General features: G+C 43.1%; 2 protein-coding genes across 2 annotated transcripts; both read left to right on the plus strand.

Annotated features, from left to right (window-relative positions):
* Positions 1-1,602: 1,602 nt before the first annotated feature.
* Positions 1,603-17,470, plus strand: LOC6902008 (actin-like). Its single transcript, XM_002133506.3, has 2 exons — positions 1,603-1,749; positions 16,182-17,470. Exon 2 carries the CDS (start codon positions 16,208-16,210, stop codon positions 17,330-17,332), a length of 1,125 nt encoding a protein of 374 aa, XP_002133542.1. The 5' UTR covers positions 1,603-1,749; positions 16,182-16,207; the 3' UTR covers positions 17,333-17,470.
* LOC117184624 (uncharacterized) lies at positions 7,331-11,344 on the plus strand. The gene is made up of 2 exons (XM_033383111.1): positions 7,331-8,695; positions 8,773-11,344. Exons 1-2 carry the CDS (start codon positions 7,748-7,750, stop codon positions 8,779-8,781), a joined length of 957 nt encoding a protein of 318 aa, XP_033239002.1. The 5' UTR covers positions 7,331-7,747; the 3' UTR covers positions 8,782-11,344.
* Positions 17,471-19,405: the final 1,935 nt, after the last annotated feature.

Raw genomic sequence — 19,405 nt, forward strand, 5'->3', positions numbered from 1 at the left:
CCACTGCCACTGCCATTGCCACTGCCGCTACTCCTGCTGTTGACGTTTTACCATCCCGATCCCAATCCCAATCCCATCCCCATCCCCAATCCCAATCTCGAATCCGGCTCTGACTCTGACTCTGACTCTTACTCTGGCCATGTCTTCCATCTGTCTGTCTGATGTCTGTTGTCTCCTATCAGCCGCCTCTCCACAGATACTCGTATTTTTCCATACCCTTTGCCAGGAGTATATGTAATTGTTTAAGGCTAATAATTTTAATGATATAATTGTCGAACCGTGAGAATATAGTCATGGGCACCCCATTCTCTGGCAACAACAGGTTTCATCTTAACCTTTTTCTATTTTTCAGCAGCGAGTAAGTTGATTCCCATATCCCCATCACAATTGCAAACATTTTACTATAATATCAACGTTTATGGGGCCTTCTGTCTGGTTACAACACACTTTTGCCATCATGAAATATTTTTTTGAAAACCCACTTTCCTACAGCGGATCGCTGCCATGAGAGCTCGTTCAAGGGTGCCTACAGCTTCGACACCAAAATGCTAGTCGTTGCTTCTGGTTTGCTGGTTTCCTCTTGCTCTAACGCTGGTCTGGTTATTGTTGATGTTGCAAAAAGAGTTTCTGTTGTCAGGCTGCCAGGGCCGGCCTGTCTATCTCCTGGCCACGTGATTGTTTTCTTTTGCCGAGCCTCTGGCAAACACTTTGTTAACACCACACCCCCACACCGCCACACCCCCAACAGCGCATAATAAAAAGTGATTAAAAAGGAAATCAAGAACGAGGCGGCTGGAATAAGTTCTGCAGTAAATTTATTGATAAAACTCGAACTCGGGCTGGAGCTCGAGCCCGAATCCCTGTCTTACCTCACTCACTTGGATGAAGGATGAGGGATGAGGAATATGGGATGAGCTTGGGAGACGGCAGAGCATAGTCAATTTATATTTTAATAAATAGCGAAAGTGTTGAGCAACGTCAGAGGAACGCATCCCAGTGCTGGAGAGGTGCTGAAGTGGAGTTGACTCTGGTTAATTTATTCATTGCAAATTTACATGCTCATGTTTGCAAATTTAAAAACTGCACACACACCCGATAAAGGCAGGAGGAGCGCAGAGACAGAGATAGAGACTTCCAGAGAAGTTTATTCAAAGCAGACTTTCCCTTTAGTAATATGTAAATCGCATCCACAGAGCCGTCGGTGCAATGAGAGTACACTCTCTCGTTCTCTCCAGCATCTGCATCAGCGCCTCCACTTGTCGCTATCCTGAGCATTTAAATATAATTTTTAGCCCTCTCTGAAGCAAAGCAGAAAGCTGCTCTGTAGCCTCTGTAGATTTCCAAAGGCAACATTCGAAGCCCTCCAACCCCATTGATTCGATTAGAGGTTTACCAACACTGAACCTATTCAAACTACGATGTTTAATGTTGCTAAGAAGTCATATAAGTACCCTGATGGGTCCGTTATTAACATTGAGGTATACATCTGTATTTTGCCATCATTTCTCCTTCTAATTAGACGCATTCGAAATGCACGAACGAGTGAGTATGTTTTGTTCTTTACTGTATTTTCGGTAGCAAAAACAAGAGTACTGGCATTTCCTGTCATTTGATTTTACCATAAGCAAAATTGTTTTTAATTGATAACAGTTCAAAGTTATTAGTGTCACGAGTGTGTTTATAAATCTACAATACAAAAAACATTGTTGGAATCACTGGCTGTGCTGAGAGTTATCTCTTCTTTCTACGGTGAGTACGGGGGTTCCCACACTGTTCGGGGGTGGGATAGATCAAATGGGTTGACCTGCCGATGTGTTGACTTCTCCTATTCTTGTCATACTTTCCCCCTTTCAACGGCGGCAATGGCAGAGCCTCACCCTAACGTGAGGATGTTGTGTGCACCAAGCTAATTTTGATTTGAACGCTAAAAGCGCAGCGTGGATATGGAGGCCTCGCATTCGTCTGCATAGACATTCACTAGCTCATACTTCTAATGCATGAATCTCCTGGCTGGAAGATGACTAGGCCTTGGTAAAGCCCTGGTCCTACACTGCCAGATCAGAGATCGTCGGTTCACAAGACTCGCAAGATAGGTTCATCATAAGTGTGTTCGAGGACTCTTAGAATGAATGTTAGGTCTCCATTTCCAGCCGTAGTGCTCATTGAAAGGCTTCCCTCCTTTTCCAAATAGTTCATCGAGGCAAATACATATATGTACCTATCACCTCTCACTCCCAAAGCATCTAAAGGAATAAATTCCCTCTTTGTGTAACTAGGACGGTTTTGGTTGGGTTTATTATTAGACCCTTGCTATAAAGCTGACTAAGTCCTTGGATTACGAAAGCTTCTGAGATAAACATTTGCTGAACGGACACTCTAGTTGTCGGATAGATGTTACTAAAAGAGATGAAGGAAGAGCTCTTAGAAGCCGCTGTTCCGGACAAAATTGAACGGTTAATCTAAAAAGTCAAGAGGTTATAGTCCGCGAACAGATTTAGAAGAGATCTATTGGAGGAGAAGGTGGGATTCCGCTTAACCGACCTTGTACACCCCGATGAAATAACGCATACTGTTTATTCGAAAATAAGACGAACAATAGCTACTGATTGGCCAATGGCCCTTCGGAATAGTTTGAATACTCGTAAGTAGGTCACACTCTCGTAGGTGCCAATCAGATCACATTCTCCTTCGTTTACAATAGATACATTTGATTAGCAAATATCTTAAAGACGGCTTCAGCTTTTGGGTACCCAACGAAAGCGTTGGCTGCGGGGAAGGGAAACGTTTCAAATCTAATATAATAAATTACATACGCTTGAGTAATTTAATATTTATGATGAAAATATACCTAAGCATACACCAATTCCTCCAACTGGCAGAAGCAGGAGCAGCCCTTCCCCGGAAGGGCTCTGCAGCCCCCACACCGATGGGGTGCTTTCCCCTCAGCCAAGTCAGACATATCCAGGACTTATCCACACCCATTTCATATGCATTGGATAAAAAGGAATTCGCACACATCGGTTCGGTCGGGTGGAGTACGGCATCGGGAACGGGGAACGGGGAACGGCACTCCTGTCAAAACAAATCCGTAAGAGATTACATTAAAAGGCGCATTTGGACAGCTCAATCGCAAAATAGCAAAACATTCCTCTAGATCTGGTTGGGGGGCTCTGGCTCTGGCTCTGTCTGTGTATTTGTGTGTCAGGGTATGCGATATCCCCAATGGATTTACTAGACGCCAACACCCAAATCAAATCTGCACCCACACTCCACACTCTCCTCCTCTCTGCTCTCCGCAGAGCCCTGGCGACGCTCCCGGTTCCGCGTTCGATGGAAATGATGGAAAGTTCCCTGATTCAAGCTGACAGTAGTAGTTTCTTTTTACGAATTCATGTAATCTTTCTACGTGGGTCGCTTTTTTAATCGGCAAACACTCCACGGGAGATGGGAGGTGGGTCATGGTGGGTGGATGACGGGCTAGGGTGCGCTGCGAGAGGCTGTCAAGCCGTAACAAGGTTTCGCCTGATTCAATAAGCGATAAATTATGTTAATTTCAGATTCTGTTTTCAGATGAATGCAACAGATGGGAGAAGCCTGAGACATATGTATGTATGTAGCTACAGGCTCAGTTATAAATATATTGAAAAATGTAATAAAAGGGACAAATAAGAGTAGCATCCACGTCCCTAACGGCTAGATGTACCTTCACCTTCATTATAGAAACGATTAGTAAAGGCTTTCCAAGTCTCTGATCTTTATGACACATTCATTCGAGCGAAGAGCGTAATGTTATTTTCTGCACATTGATTCCATCTAAAGGTCTAACCCCTCAGAGCTCTTTCCGCTCTTCTGTCACAATGATAGCGTCACTCTTCACCCTAAAAAATAAAAAAACCTTCACTGAAACCACCATCTTTGATGTGATGCTCTGGACAGGACACAACCTCTTACTTGTGTGATTTCCCTGTAAGCCGACAAATCAGCTTAGATGAACTGGACTGCAATGCAAGGGACAGGAGGCCAACGACTGGCCGGCCACTTACTAGTCTCATTTTTGTCCAGGGCACTCCTCGTACTCCTCGTACGTTTTATTTTTTTTATTTTTCCAGCACACTGCTGTACTGACAGTTGAACTGACAATCTGGAGGACCAAGCAACCGCAACCAGCGAGCGGCCTTTGTGATGCAAAGCGCAGTGGCAGTGGCAGCCAAGCCGCATTGCCACGCCCATTGAGCTGACAAAGGCCAGGTGCCGCAGGGCGGCCACGGGGAGAGTCTCCCAGTGCCACTCCATGGCACTCTATAAATTGTAAAACTATTTTCAATAACAGCACACAACAAGGATGCTCCTAGGAGCTGAGGTTTCTGATTATTTGCCTTCTACCCTGACACGACACGACCCAAAGACGAGCTGTCCGAGACGAACGATGGGTCTTGAGCGAACTACGGCGGAAGCTACGGAGGGAGCTACGGAGGGAACTATGGAGGGAATCATCGCCTCGCCTGCTCGTGTCCGGACCGCTTCAGAGAGTCGGGTTTCGGCTCTGTCTACGGTTCTGGCTTTGGCTGCACCTGCAGATGGTTTTTGTCTTTGCTGGGGCTGGTTCCCTCTCGACTTTGGGCAACTTCTTGAAAATAGTCTTTTTCGGAACGGGGTTTCGGGGAAGGGAAGTCTAACAAAGTTTATTCTTTGGGTTTTTTCGGCTGTGGCTGTGGCTGTGGCTATAGCGTGTTTTGTTTTTTGTCTTTTCGAAATTTAGCATATTCCTTGCAGCACTTGTTGTCCTGTCCCATCCTTTCATCTCTCTGTGTTGTCTGCTGTGCTCTTAAGTTTTGCTTCACCGTTTGCGGTGTGCAAATGCAAATTGCTTGGCTTGCATATTTTCTACCTCCACAAAGACAGGTGGGTATGGGTATGGGTGGCTGGATGGTATAGGTATATGTATGTAGGTATAGGAATATGAATAGAGCTGATGTAGCTAAAGTGCGGCCAGGCATCCCAGAGCCAAGTGCATAAGTGGCTTCTTTCTGGAAATCATTTCCGAAGTCCGAGGGCTGGTGTCTCAAAGCCAACCAACTCTTTGATTCGATGGGTTTGATTCAATCAGCTGAGGAAATCCTCAATTATAGAATATATACTCTCAAGCACCACTCAGTCGATTAAGCTGCTTGTAAAGCATACCTTTGATGGGATTAACTACGTGTGAACAGCGATGCGAATTGTGCGAAGAATAGTGATCTCCATTCAATCATTAACCTATGCACACATGTACACTCTTCGCAAGAACTCACTCACTCACTCACTGGATAACTTTTTCCCTCACTCATCCATCCATTCACCCACTCTTTCGGCATTTCGATTGCGAATAAATATTGCTCCTCTCTCCCTTCTCTGTTTGTCTGTTGTCTTACGGTCGTTCGTCCAGATGTTTTGATTCAGTTTTAATTCATTTCACTTGGTGACCCAACCCAGCCTCGGTCTCAGTCCCTGTCCACGTCCACGTCCCCGTCCCCGTGCCAGACCAAAACCCATCCACAAGCAACCCATTGGAGCGCCCTTTGAGTGCTGACTGTTATTGCTCTTCCATTGTTTTTGTTATTTTATTTTGGTTTCCTTCTTTTTTGTTGCTATTAAGAAAAACGCCTCCAAGAATAATCGACTAAACGAGCGAGCAAACGGGAATTGGTTGTCCTCTACGCCCGCCTCGCTGTGCCCCCAGAACACAACCATACTGAGCCATATCCGCCATTGGACGATGTATCCTGTCCGCTTACTTGGGCCCAGCTCGACATCGACATCGACATGCAGCCAACCAGCCGGCAATAAAAATATGATTGTATTTTCGCTTGAGTTGTTTTCATTTCTCGATGATGTCGAGGGCCGTCTGCCATCCGCCAAACCACTCCCAGGAAAAGCCCAAGCCCAGAACCCAGAGCCCAGAGCCCAACCAGACCAGACCGCAGTCTCAGGCACAGGTTCAGTGTGTGTCTGAGTCGTCGTCTCAGACTGCGACTCCGGTTGACCCAATGCATGGTTAAATCAGGCGAGTGCCAGCGGTCGACCATTGAACTGTTCCGTTCCGTGCCGTGCCGTTCTGTTCTCTTCTGTAATGTCGGGGAATAGCGTTGTTTTTGTTTTCTTTGGGGGAACGGGAAAGGTTAAGGGAAAGGAAAAAGAATGAAGGAGAGCTGTGGATCCCATTTGAAATCAGGACGGCAACTCGCATATTCGCTACATTACATTCCTCGTTGCCATTAATCGTGCATCTCAGGACCTACTTCCAACCCCCAACTCAGCCAACATCTCCATCTCCATACCCATCCCCATCCCCAACATCCTTTCCCCTGTTCTCCCCCTCTCTAGTATTTACTCGAGTAATGTAATTTTTGAATAGCTTAAGGCGTCTCAAAATGTTTAGCAAGGCAAATCCTTTTTAAACGTCGATTTCCTTACACCGTCTCGACCCCCAGTCAAAATTCGAGGCCCAGCATCAGGATCCGGCTCCGGCTCTGGCTCTGGCTCCGTCTTAGTCTGAGGCCGTCTCCGCATCCCTGGCTATGGCTGTGCCCATGACCGCCTCTTGACCCTCTTGTGTGTGCGGTTGTTTGGGCTCTTTGCATTTACATATGCATACTCGTATTCCCTATTATTGTTATTAATATCCATAAATTACTCCTATGTTAGTTTCTTTTTTCATTTTGGTTTTCCCTCTTGAGAGTTAGTCGGGCAGAAGAATCTCGTTTCGTTTGCTTCGCCTTTTCTTCGATTTTCCTTCGCTTTTCTTTCGTTGAAACCCCATGTTTTTGCCCTAAAAACACGAGATTAAGTTGTTGCTTAGCACCGTCTATGATTGATATTTTCCAACACTGCCAAGTGTGAGTGGTTTCTACCGGTGCACATTGGGCCAGACGGCGGATATTCTGGCACAAATTCAAAAATGTATAATTATATTTAATTAATTATAATTATACAATAAAAATAATAATAATAATTTATACAATAAAAATCAAAAATAATCATTTTGATTTTAATAGTATTACTTTTATTTTTGATTTTTATTGAATAATTATTATTCGTTGTTTATATTAAATAGTTATTATTATTATAATTAAATTAATTATTGTATAATTATTATTCTTGATTTTTATTGAATAATTATTATTTTTAAATTTTATCGTATAATTATTTTTCTTGAATATGTTAGGTTGTTTTAGTATTATAACCCTACATTTGTATTTACCTTGCTGCTAGCTTATAATTATTAGTGTTAATCTACAATTGTATTTACTATTAACGTTGTACGAAATATCGTAAGTATCTGAATAAGTATCGATATGAATAATCATCCGATAGTTCTAGTTCTGCGAACTAGAACTATGCGAGAACTAGATCGGAATAGAACCAGAGATCGGAGCTGGGTTCAATGAGCACTTTTGCGGTATCGACAGGACAGAGTGGTTGGAAAATAATTAAGTAAAATAAAATCATAAAAAGTACGAAACATCCGTGGACTTTCTGCGCCAATAACTTCAGAAGTGGGATCGTAGCCCTTTAAAGAATCTGCCTACATAAGTATTTGTTTACTGGCATCCCCGACAACGAGTATTTTCCACATTTTATAAATGGCTGAGGAAACCATGGCAAACATTGACAAAGAAAAATTGTAGAGTGGTTGCTGGAGAAGGAGATCATTTTTCCAGCCAGCGCAACACTAAGGCAACTTCGCAAGCTTGCCATAAGTGGTGGAATGGACGAAGTTTCTGAAAGTCTGGTGAATAAATCGGATATTGAATCGGAGGAGAAAGTGTCTGAAAATGAGCAGATCGACGATATGAAAGAAGAAGAATTACTTGACGCCGCAATAAGGGTTGCTGAGAAAAAGAAGAAACTGGCTGCCTTAATGGTAATGGACAACCATGTGACCGATGACATCCGAATGGTCAAGCAACTGATTGCCCCTTTTTCTGCCAGTGAAAATGATGAAGCCTCTGAATGGGTCTTGAATTTTGAACGGATTTGCGGAGACGTGAACGAAAGCAGCAATTTTAAGCTTCGTTGTGTGCGCATGTTGATGAAGGCGGGAACAGAGGCGGACTTGTTCATGCGTGTCGACAAATCAAAGACTTACGACGAGTTCAAAGGAAACTTCCTAAAAACTTTTGGCCGTAGCAATTCAACTGCCGACGTGGTACTCCTGTTGAAGGAAACCTTTTTCAACCCGGAGAAAAACTCCGTAATGGGATATATTCTTCGCATGGAAGAAATTGCTATGCGTGCCGACATCGAAGAGAAATTGACAGTGCAGTTCATCATTGATGGTTTTCGTGATCGATCTTCCAGTATCGCCTTATTGTATTCAGCGTCGACCATCGGAAAACTTAAGGAGCTAGCTCGACAATACGAGGCTTTGAGGAAGAGTACCCAGACGAATTTTAGGCGCACTGGGATGACCGCTTCCGGAAATGACCGGAGCCAGGTGCGCTGCTATAATTGTTCAGCACATGGCCATTATGCTTCATCGTGTCCCGCACCTAAGCGGGAGAAGGGATCGTGTTTCCAGTGTGGATCCATGCAGCACCAGGTGAAGGATTGCCAACAGAAGCCTATGTCAGCCCAGCGATCCGTGGATACAGCCAGCAACCCGCCGATGGACGACAGAGAGGAGAACAATATTTTTGTTCCTATTGTTAATCAGGTAGGGGTATATTTTTACACTGATATAAAACGCAGGTATCAAATTAAATTTCTTTCTGGTATGTTGGACACCGGTAGCGCTATTAATTTGATGCAGCGCTCGGCGATACCTTATGAAAATTTTGATGGTGTACTAAGACCGACAGAGTATTTTGGAGTTAACGGTTCGAGAATAAGCATTTTTGGAAAAATAATTGTCAATTTAGTTTTTCATAACATTGAAAAAGAACTTATATTTTTCGTTGTACCAAACAACTATATTTCGTATAATATCCTTCTGGGGCGCAGTTTCCTTGAAAATTATGGAATAAAATTAATTTTTGAAAATGAAATTGAAAATAGAGTATTAGTGAACAGTGACTTAGATGAAAATAGAGTATTTGTGAACAGTGACTTAGATGAAAATAGAGTATTAGTGAACATTGAGAGTGACCAAATTGAAAATGTAGTATTGACAAATAGAGACAGTGAGATGATGTTATCAGATATCAATAATAATGGATTATTGAAGGATGAAAATTATGAGAATAAGATTAGTGTCCAATTGAATTGTAATAACATTGACCTTTTATTGAAAGATAACGAGCAAAAGCATATGGCAAGTGAATCATTAGAAAGAACCAACTTAGATATACCGTATATATATAGTATTGAAATAACAAAAGAAGAGGACAACTATAATATCGACCCAAAGCGAACTGATAAAGAACGTAGTAAATTCATGGAATTGATAAAACTTAACTATTCAGACTTAACTAACATTCCAGCAATTCAACATAACTACGAAATGAATCTCAAACTTAAATCAGAAGAACCTGTACGCACTGTTCCGAGAAGACTTTCATATCAGGAGAAGAAAGAAGTAGATACCCAAATAGATGAACTATTGAAAAAAGGCTTCATAAGAGAAAGTAAATCGCCTTACAGCTCTGCAATAGTATTAGTTAAGAAAAAATCAGGGGAAAAAAGAATGTGTGTAGATTACAAACAGCTTAATAAGATTTGCATTCGTGATGGATATCCATTGCCACTAATAGACGACTGCTTAGAGAGATTAGAAGGGAACACAATTTTTACACTTTTAGATTTGAAACACAGTTATCACCAAGTAAAAGTAGCAGAAAGTTCGGTGCAGTATACAGCATTTGTCATACCTAGCGGACAATATGAATACACAAGAATGCCTTTTGGGCTTATGAATGCACCAGCAGTATTTATGAGATTTATTAATTTCATTTTACAACCATTAATTCGCGAAGGTAATGTAGTAGTTTATATGGACGATATCGCTATAGGTTCCAAGTCGTTGAACGAACATCTTATAACAGTAGGTAGAGTTTTAAGAATTCTCGCAGAATATCGACTAGAAATTAAGGTTAGTAAATGTCAATTTGGTTATGAAAGTATTGAGTTCTTGGGATATACCCTTTCTGGTAGGGGAATAAGCCCAAACTGTGAACACACAGCAACCATTAAGCATCTGCCATTGCCAAAAGATCGCCATGAAATGCAAAAGGTTTTGGGATTATTCTCTTATTTTAGGCGTTTCATCCCTGCTTACTCAAGAATAGCAAAACCATTACAAGAACTTACAAAACCTGGAACTAAGTTTGAGCTTCAAGACAAATGCATACAAATTTTTGAATATCTTCGAGAAAAACTGATTTCGTCACCAGTATTAGCTCTGTATAATCCAAATCGAGAAACAGAATTGCATTGTGATGCAAGTAGTGAAGGTTTTGGTGGAATTTTGTTGCAGAAACAAGATGACAATAAGTTTCACCCAACAGCATATTTTTCACAGAGAGCGACAAAACTAGAGGCAAGATACGAAAGTTTCAAGCTGGAAACGTTAGCTGTGATCTATTCATTGAGGAAATTTCGAATTTATTTAGAAGGGATTCCGTTTAGAATTATAACAGATTGTAACTCAGTAGTTTTATGTTTAGGAAAGGGACGTCTTCATTCAAATATCGCCAGATGGGCCATAGAGCTAGCAAATTATAATTACACTTTAAAACATCGTAGTGGAATATATATGTCCCATGTGGACACCTTAAGTAGATATCCTTCAGCGCTTAATCAAGATTTTGAATATGAACCAATAGTGACAATTCATGAAAGTGATAACAAAGACCGAATAGTTTCCGTGATTGAGTGCGACGACATTAATCTTCAGCTTCAGATAACACAAAACAGGGACAACCATATAGGAAAATTAAAAGAACAATTGGAGCATGGACCTGTTAAGAAATTTTCATTGAGCGACGGAATTGTTTATAAAATAGGTGAGAACGACGTTGAGCTGTTTTATGTCCCAGCTGAAATGGAAACGCAAATAATCAGAAGAGTTCACGAAAACTTATGTCACTTAGGAACTGAGAAATGTATGAAAGAAATCTTAAGACATTATTGGTTCCCGAATATGAGATCTAAAATCGATTTGTTTATAGGAAATTGTTTAAATTGTATCATGTTTTCAGTCCCCACACATGCGAACAATCGAACACTTCACAATATTCCTAAGCGACCAATCCCATTCGACACCTTACAGGTAGACCATTTTGGACCACTTCCCGCTGTTATATCAAAGAAGAAGCATGTATTAGTTATCATTGACGCCTTTACGAAATTTGTAAAATTGTTTTCTGTAAATATGACAAGCACTAAAGAAGTCAACACATGTTTTTCAAAGTATTTTCAATTTTATAGTCGTCCACGTAGAATTATTAGCGATAGAGGAACGTGTTTTACATCATTAGAATTTAGTAAATTTTTGTTAGAAAATAATATAGAACACGTGAAAGTGGCAACTGCTTCACCCCAAGCGAATGGTCAGGTAGAACGGGTTAACAGAACTATGAAAGCTATGCTCGCCAAAATAACTGAGCCAATAAATCACGAAGATTGGAGCAAACTTTTAATAAAGGCTGAATATGCAATTAATAACTCAGTCCATTCGACCACGAAAGAATTGCCTTCAGTGTTGTTATTCGGAGTCCAACAGAGGGGTTGTAATATTGACGCGTTAACAGAATACTTAGATGATAAACAAGACCGAACTCAAAGCGATTTAGAATCAGTACGTAAGAAATTTTTGGATAAAATCGAGCATTGTCAGCAGAAGAGTGAAGAGTATTTTGAAAGGAATCACAAAAATCATATTGAGTTCTTGAAAGGCGATTTCGTTGTAATGAGAAACATTGACACCACAATAGGTACAAATAAAAAATTTGTTCCGAAGTACAGGGGTCCGTACATCATCAAGAAGGTATTGCCGAACGACAGATATGTGTTAAATGACATTGAAAACTGCCAAATAAGCCAAATCCCGTATGAGGGCATTATAGAGGCATGCCGATTAAGGAAATGGGCAGATTGGCGTAATCAGTGTGAAAGTGACTCCTACTTAAATAGTTAACAAAATATATATATACACATATAATTAAAATTACTCTTAATTACATATTTACGATCGAGGGCGATCTAATTGTCAGGATGGCCGAGCTGTTAGGTTGTTTTAGTATTATAACCCTACATTTGTATTTACCTTGCTGCTAGCTTATAATTATTAGTGTTAATCTACAATTGTATTTACTATTAACGTTGTACGAAATATCGTAAGTATCTGAATAAGTATCGATATGAATAATCATCCGATAGTTCTAGTTCTGCGAACTAGAACTATGCGAGAACTAGATCGGAATAGAACCAGAGATCGGAGCTGGGTTCAATGAGCACTTTTGCGGTATCGACAGGACAGAGTGGTTGGAAAATAATTAAGTAAAATAAAATCATAAAAAGTACGAAACATCCGTGGACTTTCTGCGCCAATAAATAATTATTATTTTTGATTTTTATTGAATAATGATAATTTTTGATTTTTAATGAGTAATTATTATTTTGGATTCATATTGTATGATTATTATTATTGATTTGTGTTGTTTTAGCTTAAAATAAAACTCCAAAAAGGACGCAATTTTGAAATATACGTTTAATAGTGAGATCTAACAGCAGTGTGGATACCAAATTTGGTTACTCTAGCCTTTATAGTCTCTGAGACTTATGGATGCCCCAGATTTCAGTCCTTTGCGGGGGCGGAAAAGGGTGTGTCGAAACTATGAAACTAACTTGTCAAGGTCCGATATCACAGGAGTGTGGATACCAAATTCGATTTCTCTAGCTCTTATAGCCTCTGAGATCCTTAAACTCATATTTTGCATTTGGCAAAGCCGACCATGAAACCTGTGTGTTAGAGAGGGTCTGTCTCTCTCTAACAGAGAGAGCGAGAGAGAATGCAATTTTTTTCTTGATTTTGGCTACAATAATTATACGGTCTGGTTCAGAAGATATAGTCATCCTCTACGGTTTTGCGTTTTCTGTTTTCTCGTATCTTTGAAATTGTGAATGCCAAAGATTTTCGCTCTTATTGGGCGGGGCGAAGTTCTTAAATATACTTGTAGCAGTGACATATCACAGAAGTCTGGATCCAAAACATCGTTGCTCTAGCTCTTATAGTTTTTGAGCACTAGGCGCTGATAGGGACGGTAAGACGAACGGACGGACAGACGGACAGACAGACAGGGCTCAATGGACTCGGCTATTGATGCTGATCAAGAATATATGTATATACTTTATGGGGTCGGAAACGATTCCTTCTGGACGATACACACATCCATTTTAACCACAAATCTAATATACCCCTTTACTCATTTTGAGTATCGGGTATAAAAACACCTAGTTTCCAAAATGATGCAAAAATATTAAAAATGAATGGAAGAAATATATAAATACTCATTAAATATTCACGTTAATAATACTATATTACCCAAAAAAAACATCTAGTAAAAAGTGCACGCTGTATGGTTGGTAGGGGTAATCGTATCGGTCTGAAATTTATCTCAGTTCCCATATATATCAACACAATTAACTGTACCTAGTTTCAAGTTTCTAACCTAATTTTTCGAATTTATGCAAAAATGTCGGCTGCCTGGCCCAATGTGCACTGAACTGAGTAGTTGATGTGCTAGCGCGTTTTTCAACACTCATTTCTTTATTTTCTTTCATAGGACAGCACTGGCTGAACTATAAGCTAGGAGGTACTACCCTAAGCCCTCTATTCCATGTTGGCAACATCATTCTTTGGCATTGTCCAACAGTGGGAACGGAACGTTACCGCAATTGCGGCAACTGTTGATAAACGTGCCACGGCTACAATGAACTTGAAGAGAAACAAATATCCGAAAACAAAAGAAAAGTAGTAGTGAAAAAAAGGAAAAAAGAAAATTTGTAATGAAATTTTGTATGCTGACATTTCGAAAAATTGCTTTTTAACCTTTGTGCTGAGGTCCTCTCTTCCCTCTTCCCTCCTCCAGCTACAGCTTACATCGTGTGTGTCAGTGACATGTTAGACGTGTATCTGTATCTCGACTCACCATGGGTGGCCTGGCCCCACGACCCGGACGAGGACACGGACACGAACACGGACAGAGACCCCGACTCCGGCCCGTACCCGTACCCGTACCGAATGCAAAAGCAAAGTTGTGCAGCTTGCGAAAATCTGTAAACCGAAAACTCTGTGACATGTTTTTAAGTTTCTCAGCCTGGCATGCAGATTATTATTAGGTTGTCTGTCCGTCCGTCCGTCTGTCTGTGTGTCTGTCTGTCCGTCTGTCCGTTCGTTCGCTCGTTCGTTCATCTCTTGCTCTGACTCTGTCTCCGTTTTCTCCGTGTGCTTTCTCTGCCTGTCGTTTGCCAGGTGAGTCCCCGACAAACTTTGCCCATGTCCAGGTCCAGTGGGGGGGGAATATCGGGACTCCATGAGCCGGGAGCAACGAGCCGGGAGCAGGGAGCAGGGATGATGGCGGTGGGTTCTGTGCCATAAGTTTTGTTCTAACAAACCAATTACTCGCACCAATTTCCAAAACAGGCTGACTTGCCTTTAACTTGCTCGAACATGGATATATGCAGCATGATGGAAGAGTTCGACTTTGAGATGCCAAAGAGCGAGGGTGGGAGAGCCAGGCCGACACAGCGACAGAGCGACAGATAGACAGACCTACAGACAGAGCAAGTTGAAGCTGAAGAAAATACAAATACGACTTTGAGTTACTTTTTCATTATTTTGCCAGGGAGTTTGTCCTTTTGCGTGTGCCCCACACACACACACACACACACACACAGACACCCAAACACAGATGCTCGACAATACACCCTCTGGTGGATGGTGGCACTGTGTGCTGCAATGTTCAAAACATTGGCAGATGTCGCCGCACTAGCAAAAGTTACGGGAGCGGCAAGTGGAAAGTGGCACAGCAGTGGAACGGCAGCAGGTGGAGGGCACTGCGCCCCGCCCCGCCATGGGTGTCCCGCTCAGGGTTCCACTGAACACATGCCGACGCAAGACATGCCAATGCCACCGATGCAGCCATCCTGCCAGCCAACCATCTCTTCAGCCTGCCAAGCCAAGAAACAGCCGAAGTCAGCCAACTCGAGTCAAACGAAAGCCAGCACATACATATGGAAAAAAGTTGCTACAAGTTTTCTTTTTTCTAATTTTCCTCGCTTTCTTTCTCAAATGCCTCTCCCCCTCCCTCTCTACGCCGCCCTCTCCAGAAAGGAAACCAAAATCCAACAATAACGAAACCCTTCGCTCTCGTATTGCCTCCAGATCGACTCCAATGGCATATACGGTGTAGTGATCCGATTCTGATCGGATCGGACACAAAATCTACACAGAATAAGGATCGATCGTTTTTTAGGATCAATTGTCCATGTGCATTGGATGAGGGCAAAATCATAATACTCTCTACAAGGGTATACCAAGTGTAGGGCAAATTATGATGAGGAAAAGTATACTAAAAATTAACTTAAGTAATGATAATAATGATACCAAAAATACCCATAGCCTTTTAGGCTATTACTCTTCTCTGCCCACGGCTCCTCTGCCTACTCGGATTGACTCTGAATTCGTACCAGAACTCTACAATAAATACACAGTCTTTGGCAGGCCGCAGTCGGTCCCAGTCTCGTAGAAAGTATGCCTCGTCATGCCCAAGATGTATACATAATTTGCTATTGTATTGTTAGGCATTCGATTTTGAACCATTGGCTTGAGTCGGTCCGCTCGACTTTTCGTTGTCGTCAAAGACGGTGTACTTGACGCTGGAAATTATCTGTCCGAAAGACCCTACGTTGTAGGACTCTGGGACCGACTCAGCTGAACAGACGGGGGCGAAACGATTCCTTATTCAGCATCTTATGGTATGGTCTTATCTTATCTATGGTGGTACATATCTTTTTTGTTAGATTGTATAAAAAAGGTATCGCCTCCGATAATACTAGAAAGAAAACTTCTTTGAAGACTCTGTATCGTTTGGAGGGTCTGTGGGAGGTAGCTGTAATGATTATGGGTTAAAAAATAATGTAATGTATTGTTAATGTATTTTATTAATTTAACCAACTCCGCTTCTTCCGTTCTCAAATAGAAATCGAATGATACATTTTCGACACCATGAGTGACGACTGTATTTCGACAGTGGTCCTCGATTGCGGATCTGGCGTGTGCAAAGCCGGATTTTCCGGTGATCAAACGCCTCGAGTGGTTTTCCCCACGGTGGTCGGCACTCCCCGTCAGGGCCTGAAGATGAATATGGGCCTGCAGGACTCGTATGTGGGGCAACTGGCCTACACCAAGCGCGCTGTGCTGAAACTCAGCTATCCCGTTCAGCACGGCCTCGTCACCGACTGGGAAGGAGTGGAGAAGGTATGGAATCATGCACTCCACGAGATGCGCATCTCTGCCGCGGACTACCCAATCCTGCTGACAGAGGCGCCCAGGACGACCATGGCCCATCGCGAAAAGGCCACTCAAATCATGTTTGAAACTTTGGAAGTGCCGGCCATGTATGTGGCCAGCCAGCAGGTGCTGGCCCTATACGCTTCGGGTCGCTCCACAGGAATCGTTCTGGACGTTGGCGACGGGTACTCCCACGCCGTTCCAATTTACGAAGGCTATGCCCTGCCCCACGCCATTCAGGTTCTGGACTGGGCCGGGCGCGATATCACGGAGTACCTCATGAAGCTGCTAACGGAGCGGGGCTACTGCTACTCCTGCACCTGCCCGGCCGATCGCGAGATGGTGCGCGACGTGAAGGAGAAGCTATGCTTTGTGGCCAGGGACATTAAGAAGGAGTTGGAGGTGTTTAAAACCCAACCCGAGAAAACGTACACTCTGCCAGATGGACATGTCATTTCCATTGGCGCCCAGCGCATGCAGTGCCCCGAAGCACTGTTCGACCCCACCCTCATGGGCAAAGCTCCCGTCGGCCTGCACCAACTGCTCTACCAGTCCATTAATAAGTGCGACGAGGACATCCGGCGAGAGATGTTCGAAAACATCATGCTGTCGGGGGGCACCACGACGCTTCCTTACTTTGCCGAGCGCCTGGAGCGGGAGCTCTCCGAGCTGGCCGGCTCCAACACGACGGTCAAGATTCTGGCGCCAGCCGATCGCCAGTTCGCTTCCTGGATGGGTGGCTCGATTCTCAGTTCTCTGCCCTCGTTCAAAATGATGTGGATATCCAAGGAGGAGTACGAGGAGGTTGGCCCCTCCATAGTCCACCGCAAGTGCTTCTGAGCGGCAATTACAATCCAAATTCTCGTATCCATTTAAAGACAAGACACTGATACACTGATATTACAAGCGCTGCATAGGCGGAATTAAGCATTGATTTTAATGATTTTTAATTCTCAAATAAAGTGAGAGTCATTCATACTTTGGTCGAACAAGTAATCCAATACTCGTACCGTGCTATTTAAATGGTGATCTGTTGATTTCTTACAGACACAAGAGGCATAGACGGGTATGCCCTAATGGGTCGAAACATTCGAAACCAATTCAGGATATCTCACAGATACGTCTAGGCCCTAGTATCTCAGGACCTCTTGATTATTTCCATGTGCTTCGAATTCAGTTTAGTGAAAGGGATTCTGAAAGAGATGCATAAGAGGGGGTACACACCACAGATGAGCGCTTGGGACTCCTCAAACGAGAATATCTGACATGTGGCATGTGGCATGCGGCAGGCGGCATACGTCATACGGCGTACAGCATATAGCAGGCAGCACACAGTACGGGTATAGAGCATGTTGCATGTGGGTGTCACCGCCTGCGGCTGTTCTTAGCCGGGATTAAGACGCTTTTCAGAGAAAATTCATGCAAGTAGGCGGGGGCAGGAGCTGGATCTGGCCAAAGGGGGTTGTCGTAATCTTCTTCTGCTGTTGCACCAACAGCACCAACAGCGCCTACAACCCCCCACCCGCCTGTCTGCCGCCACTTGGCCGCTTAACTTTTTCCACTTGCATTTTGGCCCCGCTTACAGGATATTATGGCAGCGGAGCCCGCGCATGTTGTGTGTGTTGTAAAAAGTTTTTAATTTTTCTTTTCAAACATTTAACTAAAAGAGCAAGTGCGTCCCATCCCATGCCCTATTCCCCTCTCCAACCACTATTTGCACGCTGGGAAAAAAGGGGCAAGACGGGAAGAAGGAAAAAAGGGAACCAGGGAAAAAGAGAAAGAAAACGAGGCAAAGGATTCTCATTTTTCTTTCGGCTGCAGCAGCAGCAGCTTTTTGCCTCTTTGCCAGCTTCCTCATAGAAACCATAACTTTTGTACTGGCAAAATATCATACGCATAAAACAACATAACCCACACCCACACCCTCATATCCGGCGCCTGCGATTTTCTTACGATTTTCCTGCCGGTTTGTTTCTCTTTTAATGAAACAGTTGCTGCCTAGCGGCATTGTGACGATTATTATTATGATGGGGCATGCACAAGTTGCAGTTAAGGCTGCGTGTAAAATAATATTTATATGGAGTGGAGAGCACTGGCAGATCCCAGACCCCAGACTCCAGGCTCAGTGCCAGGCCCAGTCCTTGGAGCTGCGCGTCCCCTGGCTTAATTAAATTTCGAGAGTACCAAAAATCCGTGTGAAGACCTCCAAGTGCCGGGGCACCAGTACCATAAATCCAATCCCCTGTCCCTTTAGTGGCACCATAGCAATTCAGCTTCATCCTCAGTTTCAGCTCCAGCTCCACCTCCAGATCCATCTCCATCTCCAGCTGCATCTCCGGCTTCATCAACGGTTGAGTTTCTGTGAAATATCTTAAATTAATTGAGACTCGCCAGCCTCTGAGGGTCAGGTTTGCTTTAGCTGCTGACTGGCTTTGCTTTCGTCTCTGGTTTGGGGTTTTCGGGGAAGCCCTAGAACATTCTTCAGTTGCAGCCGGTTGACGAAATTAATTTCCCTTTGTTGAGGTCGGACGACTGCATTGAAGCAAACGACAGCTATTCCAGGCTTGTATCCACTATTAAGTATACAGGAATTTTGAGGTCGAAGCCTTTGAGTCGAGCAGCCACGTCTCATAATCCAGTCTGGAGCTTGCTGGCACTCCATTCCCCCCAGTTCCAAGGAGAACAGAGGCAACTCCTTTCTCCCCGCCACAATCCGAGCTGATTTTGGAGACAGCAATTCTGTTGAATTTCTATGATTTCGAACTAATTGGCCTTCGATTGGGAAAGAGGAGAAGACCCAAGAAAATTGCTAGCCAAAACAAAAGCTAAGCAATATTTCAACAGTCTCAGAAGAGACTCTCGAAAGGACTCGCCCTAGTCGCTGATTCCCTCCACACTCAATCGCTGATAGGC

This window comes from Drosophila pseudoobscura, chromosome X, assembly GCF_009870125.1.
Source record: "Drosophila pseudoobscura strain MV-25-SWS-2005 chromosome X, UCI_Dpse_MV25, whole genome shotgun sequence".
Taxonomy (NCBI): domain Eukaryota; kingdom Metazoa; phylum Arthropoda; class Insecta; order Diptera; family Drosophilidae; genus Drosophila; species Drosophila pseudoobscura.

Coding starts and splice junctions, on each gene's coding strand:
- LOC117184624 (XM_033383111.1), top strand. CDS start 7,748: ATGGACGAAGTTTCTGAAAGTCTGGTGAATAAATCGGATATTGAATCG.
- LOC6902008 (XM_002133506.3), top strand. CDS start 16,208: ATGAGTGACGACTGTATTTCGACAGTGGTCCTCGATTGCGGATCTGGC.